Source organism: Pleurodeles waltl, chromosome 12 (genome assembly GCF_031143425.1).
Source record: "Pleurodeles waltl isolate 20211129_DDA chromosome 12, aPleWal1.hap1.20221129, whole genome shotgun sequence".
NCBI lineage: Eukaryota > Metazoa > Chordata > Amphibia > Caudata > Salamandridae > Pleurodeles > Pleurodeles waltl.
Genome location: NC_090451.1, coordinates 33,768,324 through 33,789,844, shown reverse-complemented (window position 1 = coordinate 33,789,844; position 21,521 = coordinate 33,768,324). Strand labels below are relative to the sequence as shown.

Here is a 21,521-nt window from a genome sequence, read left to right as displayed (position 1 = left end):
GAGTAGTTGCAGGCTACAGCTGTGGGGTAAGGAGACACTACAATCATGTGGGTAAGAGTATGTGCAGGTTACACCTGTGGGGTAAGGAGATAATGCACTCATGTGGGTAAGAGTATTTGCAGGCTACAGCTGTGGGGTAAGGAGATGACGCATCATGTGGGTAAGAGTCTGTGCAGGCTACACCTGTGGGTAAGGAGATGCTGCACTCATGTGGGTAAGAGTATGTGCAGGGTACACCTGTGTGGTAAGGAGACACTACACTCGTGTGGGTAAGAGTATGTGCAGAGTACACCTGTGGGGTAAGGAGATACTGCACTCATGTGGCTAATAGTCTATGCAGGGTACAGCTGTGGGGTAAGGAGACGCTGCACTCATGTGGGTAAGAGTATGTGCAGGGTACACCTGTGGGGTAAGGAGATACTGCACTCCTGTGGATAAGAGTCTGTGCAGGGTACACCTGTGGGGTAAAGAGATGCTGCACTCATGTGGGTAAGAGTATGTGCAGAGTACACCAGTGGGGTAAGGAGATGCTGCACTCATATGGGTAAGAGTCTGTGCAGGGTACACCTGTGGGGTAAGGAGATGCTGCACTCCTGTGGGTAATAGTATGTGCAGGGTACACCTGTGGGGTAAGGAGATACTGCACTCATGTGGGTAATAGTCTGTGCAGGGTACAGCTGTGGGGTAAGGAGACGCTGCACTTATGTGGGTAAGATTATGTGCAGGGTACACCCGTGTGGTAAGGAGATACTGCACTCCTGTGGGTAAGAGTCTGTGCAGGGTACACCTGTGGGGTAAGGAGATACTGCACTCACGTGGGTAGGAGTATGTGCAGGCTACACCTGTGGGGTAAGGAGATGCTGCACTCATGTGGGTAAGAGTATGTGCAGGGTACACCTGTGGGGTAGGGGGATGCTGCCCTCATGTGGATAAGAGTATCTGCAGGGTACACCTGTGGGGTGAGGAGATGCTGCACTCATGTGGGTAAGAGTATGTGCAGGGTACACCTGTGTGGTAAGGAGACACTACACTCATGTGGGTAAGGTACTCGCGCTTTGCATCGCGTTATGCGCCTCTATACTGCGATATTATTTTAAAAGCTACCTTTATAACTATTTGTGTTCTTTTTTAGTTGTTTATTGCCCTGATTTTATAGGACTTATTGTAACCCCCTTACCTGCACTCTAATCGGTTCTCCCACCGCTGTTTGGCGGGTCCGGTCTCTGGGGTATTGATTTTGGGTGCCATCTTGGAGTGGTGGTCACTTTGGGCGCCATCTTGGAGTGGTGGTCACTTTGGGCGCCATCTTGGAGTGGTGATCACTCTGGGTGGGGTTGCTGACGAGCGGTCTAGCGCTCCGGCTGAGTGGAGGGACGCCTATTTAAGGCGACCTGCCCTGGGGGCTGCCCTGAGAAGCTACTCGCGCTTTGCATCGCGTTATGCGCCTCTATACTGCGATATTATTTTAAAAGCTACCTTTATAACTATTTGTGTTCTTTTTTAGTTGTTTATTGCCCTGATTTTATAGGACTTATTGTAACCCCCTTACCTGCACTCTAATCGGTTCTCCCACCGCTGTTTGGCGGGTCCGGTCTCTGGGGTATTGATTTTGGGCGCCATCTTGGAGTGGTGGTCACTTTGGGCGCCATCTTGGAGGGGTGGTCACTTTGGGCGCCATCTTGGAGTGGTGGTCACTTTGGGCGCCATCTTGGAGTGGTGATCCCTCTGGGTGGGGTTGCTGACGAGCGGTCTAGCGCTCCGGCTGAGTGGAGGGACGCCTATTTAAAGCTCCCCCCAACGTGCAGCGGATACGCGCAGCGGGCGTGCCTTCGCTGTGCCAGAGTCGTGCCCGTCTGCGCCCGTCCGCGCTAAGGAAGCGCGGCTCGTGGCAGAACTCTGGACCTGGTAATCATGACTGTTCGTTTGAGAACCTATAGTAGGTCCGATTTACTGGCCCTTCGGGGTCAATGTACACGTTGCGAGTGTTCGCCTGTAGGCCCGTTGTGTGGCCCATATCACTGTAGGTGCGGTGTATGGTCATTGGAACCCCCCTCCCTTATACGCTCCTTAGGGCCTGCTGTAAAGAGGATAGGACAACGGGACTTGAGTATCTGGAGCTTAAACGTCAGATCTGTGGTGAAGCACTATCAGGAGATTTACGACCTTCTTGCTGATGGTTCGCCGGATGTGCTTTTTCTGACGGAAACGTGGCTCCAGGACTCTGACTCCTCGATAACTAACTTAGCTTTTCCCCCAGAATATGCTATTTTTACTTTAAATCGTACGACTAGAGGTGGAGGTATTGCGATGGTCACCAAACGGTGTTATCCCTGTCAGTGGAAAGCCGCTGAACTTTTGGGGTGTGAGGGTGCCCTATTTAAAATAGCGTTTAGTCATCAGTTTACCTTCTCTGGGTTATTAATTTACCGGCCTCCGGGCTGTGATTCTGTTTTTAGGGCTACTCTTCCTGAGTATATTAGCATAGAGGCACTAGGATGCGCAAATTTTAATGTTGTGGGAGATCTTAATCTCCATTTGGACTGTCCTTCCTTACCTACTATTAGGAGCTTTTTGGCGGATCTTGAGGCTTTACAGCTCTCGCAGATGATTACCTTCCCCACACATAAAGGTGGTCATATTCTTGACCCGTTCTTCACAAATTTAGAAGGTCTCAGAGTTCTTGGTTCCTCTCAGTTGGTCTGGACAGACCACATGCTGGTGAAAATGGCATGCTCTCTGTCTGACTCTCCTTTTGTATCTCAGGATAGATTTGTTCTTAAACGACACTGGAACAAATTAAGTCTGGAGGATTTTTATCATCAGCTCGAGAAGGCTCCTTTAGGTCCGCTCACTGAGGTCGATTGTGGATACGACTCCTTCTGTGAGTGGATTTCTGGTGCCCTCGATTCTCTGATTCCTATGTGTTGGTCTAAGTGTCACCGGAAGGAGCCGAGCCCTTGGTATGACACTTCCTTGGCATCTCTTAAGAGGGTCTGTAGACAGGCCGAAAGATTATGGAGGAAGTCATATGACTCTGATCTGAAAATATGTTATCTTGCTAAAATCAAGATTTATCACAGGGCAGTGTGTCAAACTCGTGCCTCCTTTTATGCTCAACAGTTTCAGAATTCTACCAATCCATCAAAACTTATTTTTAAAGTATTAAAGGACCTGATGGCGAAGAGAGTAATTGCAGGGGAAATATGCTCGGATTCACATTGTGAGGGTTTGGCCTCTTTCTTTCATGAAAAAGTGCAAGCCATCTATCGCACTTTCCCAACGGGTTCCCTGATGCTAGAGCAGGTTGGTCGCACCTTAGGTGAGGGGGAATGTCTTTCCATCTTACCCCCCTTATCTCTGGAGATGTTTGACTATCTCAGCGCCAAAATTAAGTCTGGCTCTCCGGCTGACCCGTTGAAACCCGCCCAACTTAAGACTCTGGCACCGGTTTGCCGCTCCCCGGTACTGTCCTTGATCAACCTGTCTCTTTCTTCTGGAGTGGTTCCCGTTAGATGGAAGCAGGCAGTAGTTACGCCAATTCTGAAGAAGGCGACCCTTGACCCCCTTAAACCTGAAAGCTACCGCCCTATCTCCCTTCTTCCTTGGGCCACGAAAATAGCAGAGGCCCATGTGAATGCCACTCTTACAGACCACCTTGGTAGGTTTAACATTCTTGATCCTACCCAGAACGGGTTCCGCGCGGGTCATAGTACGGAGACGGCCCTCCTCTCGATGGTCGAGCATCTGCGCTCCGTGATGGATTCCGGTCGGACGGCGGCACTGTTGTTATTAGATCTTAGTGCCGCCTTCGACACGGTCTCGCACGGAATTCTGATTCGGCGTCTTGAGGAGGTGGGCGTTTCTGGCTCCGCCTTGCACTGGTTTCGTTCCTTCCTTATGGATAGGTCATTCCAGGTGGCGATCCCGCCCGGTAAGTCGTCACTCTACCCGTTAGACCAGGGAGTCCCACAGGGGTCTTCACTGAGTCCCACCCTTTTCAATCTGTATGTGAGACCGTTGGCTGCGGTCGTCAAGCGGTGGGGCCTAACCATGGTATCCTACGCAGATGATACGCAGCTGGCGGTCACACTGAGTGGGGACTCAGACCTGGAGGCTCCCAGGTTTTGTGATGGTCTGCGGGAAGTGGCTAACTGGATGAAATCCAACTGTCTCCAGTTAAACACCAAAAAGACGGAGATTATGGTGGTTGGTAAACAGGTGGTTTTGTGGGATGATAAATGGTGGCCTTCGGAGTTGGGTGTGACTCCCCTCCCAGCGGCAGAGATAAAAAACTTGGGGGTATGGTTTGATTCTTCTCTGAGTTTCATCTGTCATACCAAGAAGGTGGCGGCTTCTTGCTATGGCATCATCAGAGGACTTCGACCTATCCTCAAATTCTTTGATGCACCTACAAGACAGCTGGTGGTTCAAGCATCAGTGCTGTCTAGGTTGGACTATGCCAACTCCCTACTGGCGGGGATAAACCAGTCAGAATTTCGGCGGCTCCAGCGGGTTCAAAACGCTGCGGCCCGACTGGTGACTGGTCTCCCCAGGCGATGTTCGGTGTCCAATACTCTGCGCTCTCTCCACTGGCTCCCTGTGCAGCAGAGGATTAGATTTAAGGTTCTCTGTTTTGCATTTAAAATCTTAAAGGGTACTTCCCCGCAAATCATGGAGAAATTGCTGATTCCTTATGTTCCCTCTCGCACTCTTAGATCGTTAGGCCAGAACTTAGCAGTGGTTCCGCGCTTTAAGCTGAGCAGAATTGGGGGCCGCTCCTTTCGAGTCCTGGCAGCGAGTTGGTGGAATTCTCTTCCTCCACAAATCCGGGCCATTGATGAGCTCCTTCAGTTTCGGCGGGCTATTAAGACCTTTTTATTTGTCTAAGCTTATCTGTTGTGTTTTGTCTTCTTTTGCCCGCTTTTAGTGCTGTGTTGTGTTTACCTTCTCAAAGCGCCGGGATGCCCCTTTGCTGGGGCAGCTGTGCGCGGTACAAATAAAAATAACATAACATAACATAACATGTGCAGGGTACACCTGTGGGGTAAGGAGATGCTGCACTCATGTGGGTAAGAGTATGTGCAGGGTACACCTGTGGGGTGAGGAGATGCTGCACTCATGTGGGTAACAGTATGTGCAGGTTACACCTGTGGGGTGAGGAGACACTGCACTCATGTAGGTAAGAGTATTTGCACGGTACACCTGTGGGATAAGGAGACACTCACTCATGTGGGTAAGAGTCTGTGCAGGGTACACCTTTGGGGTAAGGAGATGCTGCACTCATGTGGGTAAGAGTCTGTGCAGGCTACACCTGTGGGGTAAGGAGATGCTGCCTTCTTGTGGGTAAGAGTCTGTGCAGGGTACACCTGTGGGGTAAGGAGATGCTGCACTCATGTGGGTAAGAGTATGTGCAGGGTACACCTCTGGGTTAAGGAGATGCTGCCTTCATGTGGGTAAGAGTATTTGCAGGGTACACCTGTGGGGTAAGGAGACACTGCACTCATGTGGGTAAGAGTCTATGCAGGGTACACCTGTGGGGTAAGGAGATACTGCACTCATGATGGTAAGAGTATGTCCAGGCTACACCTGTGGGGTGAGGAGATGCTGCACTCATGTGGGTAAGAGTATGTGCAGGGTACACCTGTGGGGTAAGGAGATACTGCACTCATGTGGGTAAGAGTATGTGCAGGGTACACCTGTGGGGTAAGGAGATACTGCACTCATGTGTGTAAGAGTATGTGCAGGGTACACCTGTGTGGCAAGGAGACACTACACTCATGTGGGTAAGAGTATGTGCAGGGTACACATGTGGGGTAAGGAGATGCTGCCTTCATGTGGGTAAGAGTATGTGCAGGGTACACCTGTGGGGTGAGGAGATGCTGCACTCATGTGGGTAAGAGTATGTGCAGGGTACACCTGTGGGGTAAGGAGACACTGCACTCATGTGGGTAAGAGTATTTGCAGGGTACACCTGTGAGGTAAGGAGATGCTGCCTTCATGTGGGTGACAGCATGTGCAGGCTACAGCTGTGGGGCAAGGAGATGCTGCATCATGTGGGTAAGAGTATGTGCAGGGTACACCTGTGGAGTAAGGAGATGCTGCACTTGTGTGGGTAAGAGTATGTGCAGGGTACACCTGTGGGGTGAGGAGACACTGCACTCATGTGGGTAAGAGTATTTGCAGGGTACACCTGTGGGGTAGGGAGATACTCACTCATGTGGGTAAGAGTCTGTGCAGGGTACACCTGTGGGGTAAGGAGATGCTGCACTCATGTGGGTAAGAGTATGTGCAGGCTACACCTGTGGGGTAAGGACATGCTGCCTTCATGTGGGTAAGAGTCTGTGCAGGCTACACCTGTGGGGTAAGGAGATGCTGCCTTCATGTGGGTAAGAGTCTGTGCAGGGTACACCTGTGGGGTAAGGAGATGCTGCCTTCATGTGGGTAAGAGTCTGTGCAGGCTACACCTGTGGGGTAAGGAGATACTGCACTCATGTCAGTAAGAGTCTATGCAGGGTACACCTGTAGGGTAAGGAGATACTGCACTCATGATGGTAAGAGTATGTCCAGGCTACACCTGTGGGGTGAGGAGATGCTGCAGTCATGTGGGTAAGAGTCTGTGCCGGGTACACCTGTGGGGTAAGGAGATACTGCACTCATGTGGGTAAGAATATGTGCAGGGTACAACTGTGTGGTAAGGAGACACTACACTCATGTGGGTAAGAGTATGTGCAGGGTACACCTGTGGGGTAAGGAGATGCTGCCTTCATGTGGGTAAGAGTATGTGCAGTGTACACCTGTGGGGTGAGGAGATGCTTCACTCATGTGGGTAAGAGTATGTGCAGGGTACACCTGTGGGGTAAGGAGACACTGCACTCGTGGGTAAGAGTATTTGCAGGGTACACCTGTGGGGTAAGGAGATGCTGCCTTCACGTGGGTAAGAGTAGGTGCAGGCTACAGCTGTGGGGTAAGGAGATGCTGCACTCATGTGGGTAAGAGTATGTGCAGGGTACACCTGTGGAGTAAGGAGACACTACACTCATGTGGGTAAGAGTCTGTGCAGGCTACAGCTGTGGGGTAAGGAGATGCACTCATGTGGGTAAGAGTATGTGCAGGCTACATCCGTGGGGTAAGGAGATACTGCACTCATGTGGGTAAGAGTATGTGCAGGGTACACTTGTGGGGTAAGGAGATGCTGCACTCATGTGGGTAAGAGTATGTGCAGGGTACACCTGTGGGGTAAGGAGACACTACACTCATGTGGGTAAGAGCATGCGTAGGCTACACCTGTGGGGTAAGGAGACAGTGCACTCATGTGAGTAAGAGACTGTGCAGGGTACACCTGTAGGGTAAGGAGATACTGCACTCATGATGGTAAGAGTATGTCCAGGCTACACCTGTGGGGTAAGGAGATACTGCACTCATGTGGGTAAGAATCTGTGCAGGGTACACCTGTGGGGTAGGGAGATGCTGCACTCATGTGGATAAGAGTATCTGCAGGGTACACCTGTGGGGTGAGGAGATGCTGCACTCATGTGGGTAAGAGTATGTGCAGGGTACACCTGTGGGGTAAAGAGACGATGTGGGTAAGAGTATGTGCAGGCTACACCTGTGGGGTAAGGAGACAGTACACTCATGTGGGTAAGTGTATGTGCAGGCTACAGCTGTGGGGTAAGGAGATGCTGCCCTTATGTGGGTAAGAGTATGTAGAGTTAAGACTTCTTCCAGGGGCCTTGCAGGATGACGCGGGCGCTCTGATGTGAGGTCCAGGGTGTACCCGAAGTTCCTCGACTGGGGCTTCCTCCTGATTTAGTTGCAGCTCCAGGAGAGCTGTTTTTGTTGTAGTCTGATGTGTACTGACCAGTACCTGGGGTATTGACACAACTTGCCCACGGGAGGGCACAGTGCCACCAAAGTTGGTACACTTGTAGGTCTTGTCCGTGCTATTGTTGGTGTTTTGTCGGGTCTGGCTGTGACTTCTGGTTGCGGAGATATTGGCCGGTCAGTGAAGTGACCCTCACTGGTTTGCTGGTTCTTTGCAGGTTTCTTGTGATTCTTTAGTGGTGCCTCCACTCAGGGGGGAGATCTCAGGCTATTTGCAAAGCCTGGTCATCCTCTGGGTCTCTTGAGGTTGGTCCAGAGGTCAGCTCCTCCCCAGCGGCGATTGTTCGGACTCTGGTGCAGCAAGCAGGGGCCTTGGAGCCTCTTCTGGTGCAGCGGGTCTTCTGTTTTCGTGCTGTCGGGTTCTTTGGTGCTGGTCTTCTTTTCTTCCTAACGAATCTGATTTCTTGGTCTAGGGGAGCCCACTAAATACTAAATTAAGTGGACGTTTTAGTGGGAACCTGGCAGTTTCCAATGGGACACTGACGCTTAAAATGGCTACACCCACTACAGTGACCTCTTGCTGTGGGAAGGGTCACTACCATAAACCTCATTGGCTATTTTCCTGCCATCCAACATGGAGGAAAATGAAATGGAGGGTCCACTTTGCCTGCAAGCCCCTAGGGGTGGTGCATGCTCAGGGAGACCCCTCCTTCTACCCTTTGTGTGGTTTCCCACCGTTGCTCCCACCGAAAGTGGGGGTAACAAAGGGGGAAGCCATCTGCTTCTAGCAGCAGGACTGGGGGCTCGAGTTTCACGTGCAGTAGCCCTTTGACGTTCACCACCAGGGGAATGCACATTCCTGAGGGAGGGGGTGTTAGCTCCTCCACCCAGGAAGGGCATTGTTTTACAAACTAGAGAGACTGGGCTCTCCCCCAAGGCTTGTATATTGTCTTTCTGGAGGTGGCATGCTGGATGGAACCAGTCAGCAACTATGCCAGTTAGGTCATCTTTTGCAGGGGGCACCTCTAAGGTGACCCCTGGGTACATTTAGGGATAAATCCAATACTGGTACCAGTTTGGATTTATCATCCTGAGTTGTTTGATACCAAGGGTGCAAAGTGCAGAGTGGCCATCATGTAGCTGGGGAACTCATATTTGACCAATGTCCAGCACATGTACTTAAAATGGCTGCTCTGTTCACTCACTATGTACCAAATTTGGCAAGGACACAGTGGGGCATATTGCTCATGCAGCTGTGCTCTCACATATAGTATGGTGCATCCTGCCTTAGGGCTGGAAGGCCTACTAGAGGCGTGATTTACCGATGCACTGTAGGGTGGACAGGGCACGCAGGGAGTGTGCCATGTCGGATTTGTCTTTTTAGGTTTGCCCTAGAACATAGCCTGCAATGGCAGTGCTGGGTGCATCTGGGGCAGGGCCCTAGATGGTGGCATAATCATTGCTTCTGTCCTCAGGGGGCTACCCCCAATATCCCATGCCCTGGGTACAGGTGTACCCATTTACTAGGGACTTACAGTGATACTTAAGAGAATATCTAATTGAGGCAAGCATCACAACAGATTTAGGGAAAGAGCTCTGGCCCAGGGAACCTGGTTAGCAGGGGCACTGGGCACTACAACTTCTAGGACACATCAACATCAGACAAAAAGTGGGGGCTAACCATGCAAAAAGAGGCCTCCTCTTACAAGGGGGGTAACTCTACTTAGGTTTCTAGAATCAGAAGAGTCCTCCCTGATCCTAGGCTCCCTGAAACCAAAGTTGCTGCTGCCACCATGGGGTATTAACCCCTGCCTCTCTCTCTCCACTGCCAAGGCCTCTCTAGCTAGGGCTAGCCTTTGCTGCTACAGCCTCAGCTTGGCCTCCTCAAGTCTCAGTTGCCTGAGTTCCCTGTCTAGAGAATCCCATGGAGTTGTGCAGCGGGTCCCCTCAGATACTGAGGAGATGTGAGAGTGGGCAGAGGAGGATCTATTCCTATTCTGGGGCACACTCTGAACCAGCCCTCTAAGGACAAAGGGGGACCTACTGTTAACCCCCCCCCCCCCCGTTTACACGACTAACAGTGCTCCTAGCAGGACTGTGGGTGTTCTGGGCTTTGTCTGATCCTCCCTGGGTGTGTCCTGACCCACCTCAGCAGCTAAACTATCTTTTTCTAGCATTGGGGGGGTCAGAGTCCAGTTCATCCACCTCCTCCTCCTGGCTACCAGCATGTTCCTGGTCATCCTGGAGGAGCAGGCCCAGAAGTAGAGCCTTGCTGGGATTTCTCCCAGCCTTCAGGTTTCTCTCAGCACACATCTCCCTAAGCTCCTGGAAAGTATTTTCCTCAGAAGGAGGCTCCATGACCTGAGTGGTGTGCTCTGCTGAAAACATGTCAGCTAGCTAGTGGCTTACAATCCCTAACGACTCTAACTAAGTCCCCAATAAGAAGTTTGGAGTAAGGGATATGCCTAAACCCTTCTCTTACCTAAACCCAAGAGACTGTTTTCCTTTTACTAGGTATAGTGTAGACCCCTAGCTAGTAAGTGGTCTTCCCTGTGGAAAGTACCAAGTGACAGAGTGGTAAGTGCTTATCCCACCGCTGCACCACCAATGTAGGCAGCTGGTCTGGTGTGTGGTGGTTACCCAAGGTACTTACATCTTATATCAGGTCCAGATGTCCCCTCTTAGTGAAGTGTAGAAAATGTCTAAAAGCCAGGCTCTCTAGAGGTAGCTGTGGATGAGCAGCCAAGGCTTATCTAGGAGACATGGAAACTCATGCAAAACCACTGTAGTCACAGCACTGACACACAAGAAAGAAAACACTTGGTTGTACAAAAATAAAGGTACTTTATTTTTGGTTACACAATACCACAAAATACTAGAAGGGCCATCCTCCAATATGAGGTAAGTAATACACTAATTATAGACACTAGTAAACAGCAATAAACATAGAAAAGGTTAGAAAACAGTGCAAAGATAAATAACCAATAGTGGCCCTAGGGGGAGACCAAACCATATATTAAAAAATGGAATGTGAACACAGGACCCCCACCTAGGTACATGGAATGTGTAGAGGGGAGCTGGGGGTATTAGAAAACTACAGAGGTAAGTAACACAGTACCGCCCAGCGACCAGGAAAGCAGGAGTAAATCATTGGAATTTCCCCAAACAACCCAAAAGGAAGGAAAAGAAGAAAAGAAGACACCCAGACAAGACTGTAAGAAAACCAGCAGTGGGTTCCTGGAGAGGAAGATCTGTGGAGAGAAGGGACTAAGTCCAAAAGTCACAGTGGAGTCCAGGAGGAGTAGGAGCTACTACCCACCCAGCTGTACTTGCAGGAGTTGTTCGACAGTAATGAAGAACAGGTTAGCACTGCAGCCCTAGAGCCGGAGAAGAGTTCATATGAATGCAGGAGATGTCCCACGCTGGGGTGAAGATTGCAGACAGTTGTCGGTGCAGGAATTCCACCAACAAGCCTTGGCAAAGGCAAATTTGTGATTAGTGGAAAAGTGGTGCTTCCTGGGACCAGCAAGGCCCAGGAGGACTCAACCCAGGAGGGGGAGTCAGTGGGAACCCTCAGTGACACAGAGAGCCCACAGGAGCAAAGGCAGCAAACACACGAGTCCCACAGGACGGGGACACAGTAGATGGAGAAGGAGCCCATGCAGCACTACAGAAAACGATCTCACGCCGCAGGAGAACCACGCAGGGGGCTGTGAGTCGCAGGAAGGAGTGCTGAGGGCTGGTGCTGCACATAGCCTGAAGTTCCTTTGGAGGAGATGCAAACAAGCCTTGGCAGCTACAAGAAACGCTGTGCACGGGGGTACTGTCCTGCGTGGGAAGGCAAGGGCTTACCTCCACCAAAGTGGGACAGCTGGCAGAGAGGACCAAGGGGACTACTCCGGACCACCACCTGTGATGCAGGATCCACACAGCTCAGGATGAGAGGAGATCCACGCAGCCGATTGTCGTTGTAGTAAGTGTCTGCGGACGCAGGGGGGTGACTCCTTCACTCCAAGGGAGATTACTTCTTGATTCTTGGTGCAGACTGAAGACTTGCCGCCCTCAGAGGATGCACAGCTAGGGAAATGTTGCAGAAGCTGGAAGGAGCGGAGAAACAATGTTTCAGAGCAGAGTTGTTGCTGTAGCTGCAGATTGTAGGTTCCTGTGAAGTCCAGTTGTGGTTCCAGTGGCCAGAAGCCGAAGTAAATGTTGCAGAGAAGTCCTACTGGAATCTTGCACATTGTATCTGAGGACCCACCCAGGAGAGTACCCTAAATAGCCCTGAAAGGGCGATTGGTCACCTAGCCAGGTGACCACCTATCAGGAAGGGGTTCTAACATCACCTGCCTGGCCTGGCTACTCAGATGCTCCCAGAGGTCCCTGCCAACCTTAGATTCAAGATGGCAGAACCCAGGGACCCTCTGGTGGAGCTCTGGGCACCACCCCTCGGGTGGTGATGGACAGGGGAGTGGTCACTCCCCTGTTTTGCGCCAGAGCAGGGACTGGGGGGGTCCCTGAACTGGTGTGGATAGGTTTATGCACGGAGGACACCAAATATGTCCTTCAAAGCATACTGGTGGCTTGGGGAGGCTACCCCTCCCAAGCCAGTCACACCTATTTCGAAATGGAGAGGGTGTTACCGCCCTCTCCCAAAGGAAATAATTTGTTTTGCCTTCCTGAGCTTGATCAGATTAAGCAGCAGGAGGGCAGAAACCTGTCTGAGGGGTGGCAGCAGCTTGGGCTGCCCGGAAAACCCCATAAGACTGGTGGTAGCAGTGCCGGGAGTCGTCTAAGGAGCCCGAGAGTGCATGGAATCATACTTCCAATACTTGCAACAGTATTGGGGTATGATTCTGACATGTTTGATACCAAACATGCCTAGGTTTGGAGATACCATTATGTAGCTGGACATAAGTAGTGACCTATGTCCAGTACATGCGTAAAATGGCGTCCCCGCACTCACAAAGTCTGTGAAAATGGAGCTAGCGTATGTGGGGGCACTTCTGCTCATGAAGGGCTGCCCTCACACAGAGGTACCGGCACCCCGCAGAACACTTTGCATGGGCTCCCCATGGGTGGCAGAATACATGTTGCAGCCCATAGGGATCCACTGGAACCCAAATGCCCTGGGTACCTATGTACCATATACTAGGGACTTACATGGGGGTACCAGTATACCAAATGAGGGGTGAAATTGGTACAAGGTACCAAGTTAGAGGAGAGAGAGCGTAATCACTGGGGTCCTGGTTAGCAGTTTCCCAGTGAACACAGTCACACACACTGACAACAGGCAGAAAATGGGGGTAACCATGCCAGGAGGGCACTTTCCTACACCTACTCACCCCTCTTCTCCCCTTCACTCGCTTTCTCTGTCTCTCTCAGCAATAATTATTTTACTGGCAAACGCATTCGTTTATAAGCGTTACCAAAGCTTCTCGGTTCCCTAGTCACTGTTGGATGGTTTTACACATGTCTTTGGGCCTCTTATGGTGTCACTGACTGACAGGTGATCTGCTGCCCCCCCCCCCTCAAGTCCCCCAACGCTCCCCTCTGGTTCATCTGTCACCAGGAGCTGTAACTTCTCTTCATCCTTCAGCCAGTCTCACGAGCCAAGAGAATTCCCATCTCCTTCTCTCATTACTCTCTCTCTGTCTCTCTACCTCTCTCTCTCTTCCCTCTCTCTCCCCCTCTCTCTCTCCCCCTCTCTCTCTCACTCTTCCCTCTCTCCCTCCCCTCTTTCTCTCCCCCTCTCTCTCTCACTCTTCCCTGTCTACTTCTCACTCTGTCCTCTTTCTCTCTCTAGCTCTCATTCTTTCCTTTTCTTCCTCAATCTTGCTTACGTTTTATCCTATCTCTCTATCTCTGGCTCTCCCTTCCTCTCTCTACATCTCTCACTCACCCTCTCTCCATCTCTCACTCCTCCCTCTCTCCATCTCTCACTCCTCCCTCTCTCACTTCCCCTTTCTCTCTCTATCGTTCTCACTCTCCCCCTCTCTCTATATATCTCCCTCTCCCTCTATCTGTCACTCTCCCTCCCTCTCTCTGCAGCTCTCACTCACCTATCTCTTACTCCTCCCTCTTTCTTTCTTTGTCTCTCTCTCTCTATATATATATATATATATATAACTATATATATCCCTCTCCCACTGTTCCACCTCTCTCTTTCCCTCTCTCTCCCACTTCCCCTACATCTCTCCCTCTCAGTCTGTCGCTATCTCTCCCTCTCTAGCTCTATCTGTCACTCCCCCCTCTGTCTGTAGCTCTAGCTCCCCCTCTCTCTCTCTCTTTCTTCCCCTCTCCCTCTCCTCTGTCCCTCCTGCTCTAGGCCCTCCTGCACATCTCCCTGCCTCCTGAACAGCCCTGCCCTTATATGTGTTACTATGAGAATGGGATTTTGTGCATGTAGTAATGGTATGCACGTGGTGGGATGTTGGGGGGGATGGATGCGCAGACGGTCCTTGGGGGCAGATAGGAAGGAGTTGGAATATGTGTGCCGTTGTTACTGCTACTTGTACCTTGTTGTTCCTGTTGTACCTACAAAATAAAACCTCCTTTTGGAAACCTCACACTTCCCGCGGCATCACTACACCTGCGCTTCCTCCTGCCACCGTCTGCCCTGCTCCGGTCTCTCCAGGGGGGAAGCCCAGTGACCCCTTCCCTCTCTCTTGCAGCTACAAGGCCTGCATCCCCGAGGACTTCCGGCGCCAGATACAGCAGCTGCACATCCTGACCCGCAGGAGGATCCGCAGGACATTCCGCAGGTCCCTCAGGAGGATCGGGGCCTGCAGCACCCCCAGCTCCTGCCTGAAGCTCAAGTACCTCATCGACCTGGAGCGGATGGAGAAAACCATGTCCCAGGAGACCTTCCGGGTCAGGAGCATCATGGGCGCCCAGGGGGGACGCGATGTGGCGGAGACCCTCATCCGGGTGTCCGGGGAGACCGGCATCTCCTGGAGCTGCGGGGAGACTGAGGTATGTGTACAGAGCTGTGTGAACCAGCCAGCTAGCGCTCAGAAGCGGGCCCATCAGCGCTGTATTGCAGTATCACAGTCTCTGCATAGGGCGGTGGGGAGTAGACGTGTTCCCAGTTGCTATGGAGAAGGGGTATCATAGCCTAGGGGTTTAGCACCAAGAAGAGATTGGTACTTCCCTGCTACGAGTTCAGTAACTACAGATGTTAGCGCCATGAGGTGCCAGCAGTTTGTGGGGAGTGGGCGGTGCCCCTTGGGAAGTTGTACAGCTTCACCACTCTGAGAAAAGGTATTTGTATAGCCCTTTCCATGCCCCTTTGCAGGGCCGTAGCACTTTCCTCGGCGGTCCTGTTCCATTACTCATATAGTGCTTTGAACCCTGGCGTGGTCATGAAGCGCTGTGATTCGCACCTGGGGCCAGATGTAGGTAGCCTTTTGCGCCTCGCAAACTGTGAAAAACGCTGTTTGCGAGGCGCAAAAGGCCTCCCGCGATGCAGAAACACATTTTGTGAGTCGGAACCGACTCGCAAAATGTGTTTCCGACTCGCAAATAGGAAGGGGTGTTCCCTTCCTATTTGCGACCGCATCGCGATGTAGAGTTGATTTGTGACCGCGAAAGCGGTCGCAAATCAACTTGCAGTTACCATCCACTTGAAGTGGATGTTTACTCATTCGCAAACGGGAAGGGGTCCCCATGGGACTCCTTCCCCTTTGTGAATGCAAAAAAAAAATATGGACCACTGCCTACTCTGAAAAAAACCAAAACTAAATGGTTTCGGTAATTTTTCTTTTTGCAGCTCGTTTTCCTTTAAAGAACTTTTTATTCAAAAGCAGTCACGGACATGGTGGTCTGCTGTCTCCAGCAGGCCACCATCCCTGTGAGTGCCTAGACTCGCTATGGGGTCGCAAACTGCAACCCACCTCATTAATATTCATGAGGTGGGTCTTTGCGACCCCATAGCGAGTCGCAGAAGGTGTCTGAGACACCTTTCTGCATACCAGTTTGCGAGTTGCAAATTGCGAGTCGGAAGGACTCGCAATTTGCAAGTCGCAAAATGGTTTGTACCTACATCTGGCCCCTGGTTCCTAGGCACCCTTCGGAGTGCATGGCTGAAGTGGTGTCTCTGATGCAGGGCGCAAGAGCGACGGGTGGAAAGCTGTGCCAGGGTGGCTGTGCAGGGTGGCTGTGCAGGGTGCGGTAATTTGTCTAATGAGGGTAGACCATTCTGGACATTAGCTGTCAATCTTGTGAAGCGGTTCTTAGCCAATCAGGCCCAATCCGAGGGTCAACAGGTCTGGGTCAACCAGAAAGATCCCTTACCTGTGACACTTCATTTCACATTTCTCAACGCCGTCTTTACCCCTCAAACTCCAAGTTCTGCTCTCCCTCTCTGCAGAAGGGGCAGCTCTTCTGTGACTTCCCGGAGGTTGTGGACATCAGCATCAAGCAAGACAGCTGTGAGAATGCGCCGGCCGAGAGTCGAGTCGTCACCATCACCAAGCGGGACAACAGGATCTTGGTAGGTGCCACTCCTTTGCTTTTGTGGTCTGCAAAAAGTGCACCATCTTGATTTGTGTGGACCATGATATGTGCCACGGTCTTGGCTTTTGTGGTCCATTGCTACTATTTCGGGCTGTGTGGCTGACGGTACCATCTACTCTCATCACTTGCAGAGATCCTATAAAGTGCTACGGTGTAGGTTTATTTTGTCCCGTATAAAGCGCCACACTCTTGACTTCTGTATCCCCGCTGTCTCCGCCTGACCCAAGAGGTTCTTGATCATGGCCAATATGATTTGTGTGATCCTAGCTCGTGTTGTCTTAATGAAATAGCACCATCAGTGTGAGATGCCTGGTAACTGCTACTGTCTTGACAATGGTGTGTTTCTCTGGTTCTTACTATGAGTAGTTCTCTTGAATTCTCTTGTCTTTACCAGCTGCTGCCTTCAGGTGTTGGCTTGTGTGTGCTGCCTTTCCAGCCCTGATGTCTTGACCTTTGAGAACCTGCGTGTGTTGTCTTCTGTGGTTTTTATTTTCATCTGCATGGCCTCTAGGCCATGCCACCATCTTGTGTTGGCTGCTTTCTTGGGCCTCTAGGCCATGCCACCATCTCGTGTTGACTGCACTCTTGGGCCTCTAGACCATGCCACCATCTCGTGTTGACTGCACTCTTGGGCCTCTAGACCATGCCACCATCTCGTGTTGACTGCACTCTTGGGCCGCTAGGCCATGCCACCATCTCGTGTTGACTGCACTGTTGGGTCTCTAGGCCATGCCACCATCTTGTGCTGAATGCACTCTTGGGTCGTGTGTTCTCTAGTTGATGTCGCCTTCTTGGGCAGTACTTGGTAATCACCACAAACTTTGTGCAGTTGACGGTAAGTCTCGCCCTCTCGACCTGTTTGTTGACATCTTATGCACTCACTAAAGTGTCTCCTCCAGAAGCAGATGTGTGAAGAAGAAAAGAAGGGGGGAGGGAGCTAGCACTAAGAAGCGAGTGTCACCTCATTAACATGCAGTTGTTGCTATGCATTCTGGGAGGGAGACTGCCATTACAACATGGAACTTACCACGCATTGCAATTATAGCGCAGCTGTTGCAACGCGAGTGCCATTACCACGGATAACCTTTACACGCAGGAATTTACCACGCATGTGCCTTTACCACGCACGCCTTTACAAGAAATTTGGTTGCAAAGGCATGATTGGTAAAGGCATATGCGTTTTCAATGTATTAGGTAAGTACAGATATATTAGGCAAATGTATTTTTATAAAGGGTTTAGAGTGGGCATTTGTAGCGTTTAGGGTGGGTTTGGAGTACATTTTAAATGTTAGTATTAGGTGAGCATTTAGGTAATACATATTATCTACTGGTGGTCACCACTAGGTAGTTATAGTGAGGGTAATGTTTCCATTGGAAAAGCGTTTTTGACTTGCCTATATCTTTGGCTCCAATTAACGAATCTTCACTAAATTCTCCAAAAAGAAAGTGCCCCAGTGATTCTTGTTGCGCACGGAAAGTTTCCATGTGATCCGTCAAGCGGGGTCCGAGAAAAAGGAGTGGGCCAAAAAAGTTGTGTTTCCCGTGTTCATTTCCATAGGACCTTTAGACTACAGCCCGAACCACTGGATGGAATTACACCAAATTAGGCAGAAAGCTCGCTGTCGGTAGGCAGATTGTGCTTTCACCTATTTAGTGTAAAGCGTTCACTAGGTTTTGAGATATTAAAGAGGAAACACATTTGCATATCTCTGGCCACAGCGACTTCGCAAAGATTAAGGCGGGAGCGCGAGTTATAGTTATGTTAGGGCGCGAGTTGTAGTTACTTGAAAGAACTCTAACTATAGATGCTGAATTTCTATGGTTTTGTACGTGTAAATTCAGAACCTAACTATAAGGTCCCTGTAACCTTGGGTTTTTTCAGTGAATTTCTAAGTGTTTTTAATTCTATTTTCTAACTATAACATCCCTGTAACCTTTTGGTTTTTTCAGTGAATATATATATATATATATATATATATTAAGGAAATATTTTTTTTAAGGGTTTAGGGTTGGCATTTTTAGTTTTTAGGGTGGATAGGGGGGTATGGGTTGAGGGGTCTTGGGGTTTTAAGGATATTTATTTATATATATATTCATACACATTCTTCTTTATGCATGTGTGAATATATATAAAATACACATATATAAATATGTGTGTGTGTGTGTGTGTGTGTATATATATATATATATATATATATATATATATACACACACACAAACAAAAAGTGTCTGTACCTACCTGTACATTTTTTACAGTGCATATGCCTTTACCATGTATGTCTTTACCACGTAAATGTAGGTATTTTACAGGAAAATATAAACCCTTTGTGTGTGAATATATATATATATATAAGTGTTTATATTTGCCTGTAAGATATTTATATTTACTGGTGAAACCTTTACCATGTGTATTTGTTGTAATTCGTTGTAAAGGCATGCAGGGCGAAGGATAATCGTTGTAAAGACATGCATGGTAAAGGTTATGCGTGGTCATGGTTTTCACGTTGTAACAGGCGCATTGTAGTGGCATGCGTTACAATGGAACGCGTGGTTCCGACATACAACCATTCTGTGAGTGTGAAGATTCCAGACTTGGAGGTTCAGTATGGTATAAGTGAGACGCTCTAGTTTGGCAAATACTGGAGCAGTCTAGGATGGTGCAATGGCACTGTGGTATCTCTGGAGCATCACTCTCTCTTTAGTACCACGGCTGCTGGTCTGAGTAACATCTCGAAAGCCAGTACCACCCGCCCCCCAGCCGGAGCACGAGGCAAGCATGATAATTGTGTGGGAGTGTGAATCGCCAAACTGTGGGATTCAGCCTCATGGCTAATACTTATGTGCCTTTGTACACCACCAGATCATGACAAATACAAGGAAATGCCTGGAAGTGGCCAATCAGGGGGCAGTGAAGCGCTCAACAATAAAAAAAATGCCATTTTGCTAGAAGACCTTGACCACAGATGAGCTACTCAATGGCAGGGACTGAAGTCATGTGACTGCAGCGTGAATTTCTGGTGGCCATAGCAATGAGAGTCCTGATAGGTTCATACTTGGGAGCATGCGCAGAACTCAATACCTATCAACCGCCTGTTGACATTCGACATGTCATTTGTGGGTGCCTTTGACTGTGAGATGCTCTAAAACTCTTGCAGCTACACCCTGTCAACATCTTTTGCTCCAACTGTACCGATACCCTCCGCTTGCCAGAAGAACACCTTCTGAGCATGGGCAGCTGTTTACAAGCTGTCGAACAGCTGTGGTGCAGGAGTTGTGCCCAACTTGTGTTACGCCGAGGTAATCTTGTGAAGTTCCTGATTTTTGTGTTACGCGAAATGTGTAACATTGTCTTGATTTCACATAAATGAAAATGTTGCATGATTTTTTTCTTCTGCTCTGGAGACTAGTGCAAGAAGAAAATGTCTCTTGGAGAAACACTTCATGTCCTTGGATGAAACATTCTCTCCCTGAACCAGCCTCTTGCCAGTATCTCAAATTGCTTTTTGTGCAAGTAATGCCTTCTCAGAGGAAAGTTATGCGGGATAGCAGCACAATGTATTTCGCATAATATTCACAACTTCTCAAAAACAATTAAAACATTTTATACACTCATAGTTCTCCTCCAGGCTGGCAAAGCCCTGCTCTGAGGCAAGAACTTTTAATTTGTGGCACGAGCACGCACCGCCAACCAGAGGTGATGTTCTCCTCAAACACTCAGCAATCTCGATGAGAGGCCAAGTTATGTCTTTGCCTGGACCTGGAGGGGAAAATTGCCCCCTGCTTTTTCTCCCTCTCGACAAACGTAAAGCATTTACCAATGATAACAAAGGATTTTTGAAAGGCAAGCCCACGAACGAGTGATAGTGATGGGTGTGCGGTGGGCGGAGTTAAAGGCCCACAGATAGATTACAACAGGCCAGAGCGCTTGCGCGCTCAACCTAAAAAGTGAAGTGTCGGGACTAACCAAGATAAACAGTTTACAAGTGACATCATGGTGCGTGACATCACCTTGTGTGACATCACGGCTCATGACATCACATGTGGAATCACAGGAAGTGCCATCACAACCCATGACCTCACAGGAAATTACATCACAAGAAGTGACATCCGATCATAAGACCGCACACATAGGTTTAGCAGCTCTATCATGAGTACATTTGAGCACATTACAATATATAACAAATGAGACGTTTGCTTCGGGGTTGTGTCAAAAAATTGACGCAACCCTGATGTAAAATCTGGGCCTCAACTTGTACACTTATTTTTGTAAAACCCTGCCAGAAAGAAATATGTTACTATTCATTATCAGTGGAGTAAATATTGACAGAAAACAAAGAGAGTGGCATACCATAAGGACGAGCTGCCACTATATATAGCGTTATATATAGTATTTGTATAGCGCTTATTACCCCATATGAGACGTTGAAGCGCTTTACGGTGAGAAGCACGCTACTCAGAGCCTAGCTAGAGGTCACAGGTGGTTATTGGGGTTAGTGTGCAGACTGTGTGGGGGCTTGTTTCGTTCGATGTGGTTATTAGAGCGAGTACAGGAGGCACAATTCTCAGCTGGAATTAATATTGTTATGGTTTCAAAAGAGCTCTAAGGCAGATATGAGATTTTTAGAGTAACTTGTACTCAGATGAGGGAGACAGAAAGAAGCAGAGGTCGAGTGGAAGATCAGTTTTTCATGCAGGATTTTAAGGGTTACAGCAGGTTGATAATTTTTGCGTGCAATTTGTGGATGTAAACCTGTTGAAAGAGACCGTGTCATTTAAAGATACTTCTCAGAGTAGAAAAAGGAAGCATAGTGTGACAAGAGCATCTTTTATATACCCACTACACCGTATTAAATACTATACGATAAAAGTATTGGAGTTCATGCTAATTATATGCACCATAAACAATATATTATAAACAATGTTTGTAAACATCCATCAACTTGAAAATATAACAAGGCAATTAGTATAGACACATTGCAGTAACCATTAGTATATTCAGCGCCTCGTTTGTCACTCATTCAGTGCCTGGTTTGCCACTCATTCAGTGCCAGGTTTGTCACTCATTCAGTGCCAGGTTTGTCACTCATTCAGTGCCAGTGTTTGCCACTCATTCAGTGCCTCGTTTGTCACTCATTCAGTGCCTGGTTTGCCACTCATTCAGTGCCAGGTTTGCCACTCATTCAGTG

General features: G+C 49.3%; 1 protein-coding gene across 2 annotated transcripts in view; it reads left to right on the top strand.

Moving 5' to 3' along the window:
- Positions 1-21,521, top strand: part of JAK3 (Janus kinase 3) — a 202,644-nt gene that overhangs the window by 39,567 nt on the left and 141,556 nt on the right. For both annotated transcript variants that reach the window (XM_069216952.1, XM_069216953.1), the window contains exons 6-7: positions 14,493-14,793; positions 16,190-16,312. In XM_069216952.1, the coding sequence (XP_069073053.1) occupies positions 14,493-14,793; positions 16,190-16,312 (424 nt within the window). The remainder of the gene's footprint in view (positions 1-14,492; positions 14,794-16,189; positions 16,313-21,521) is intronic.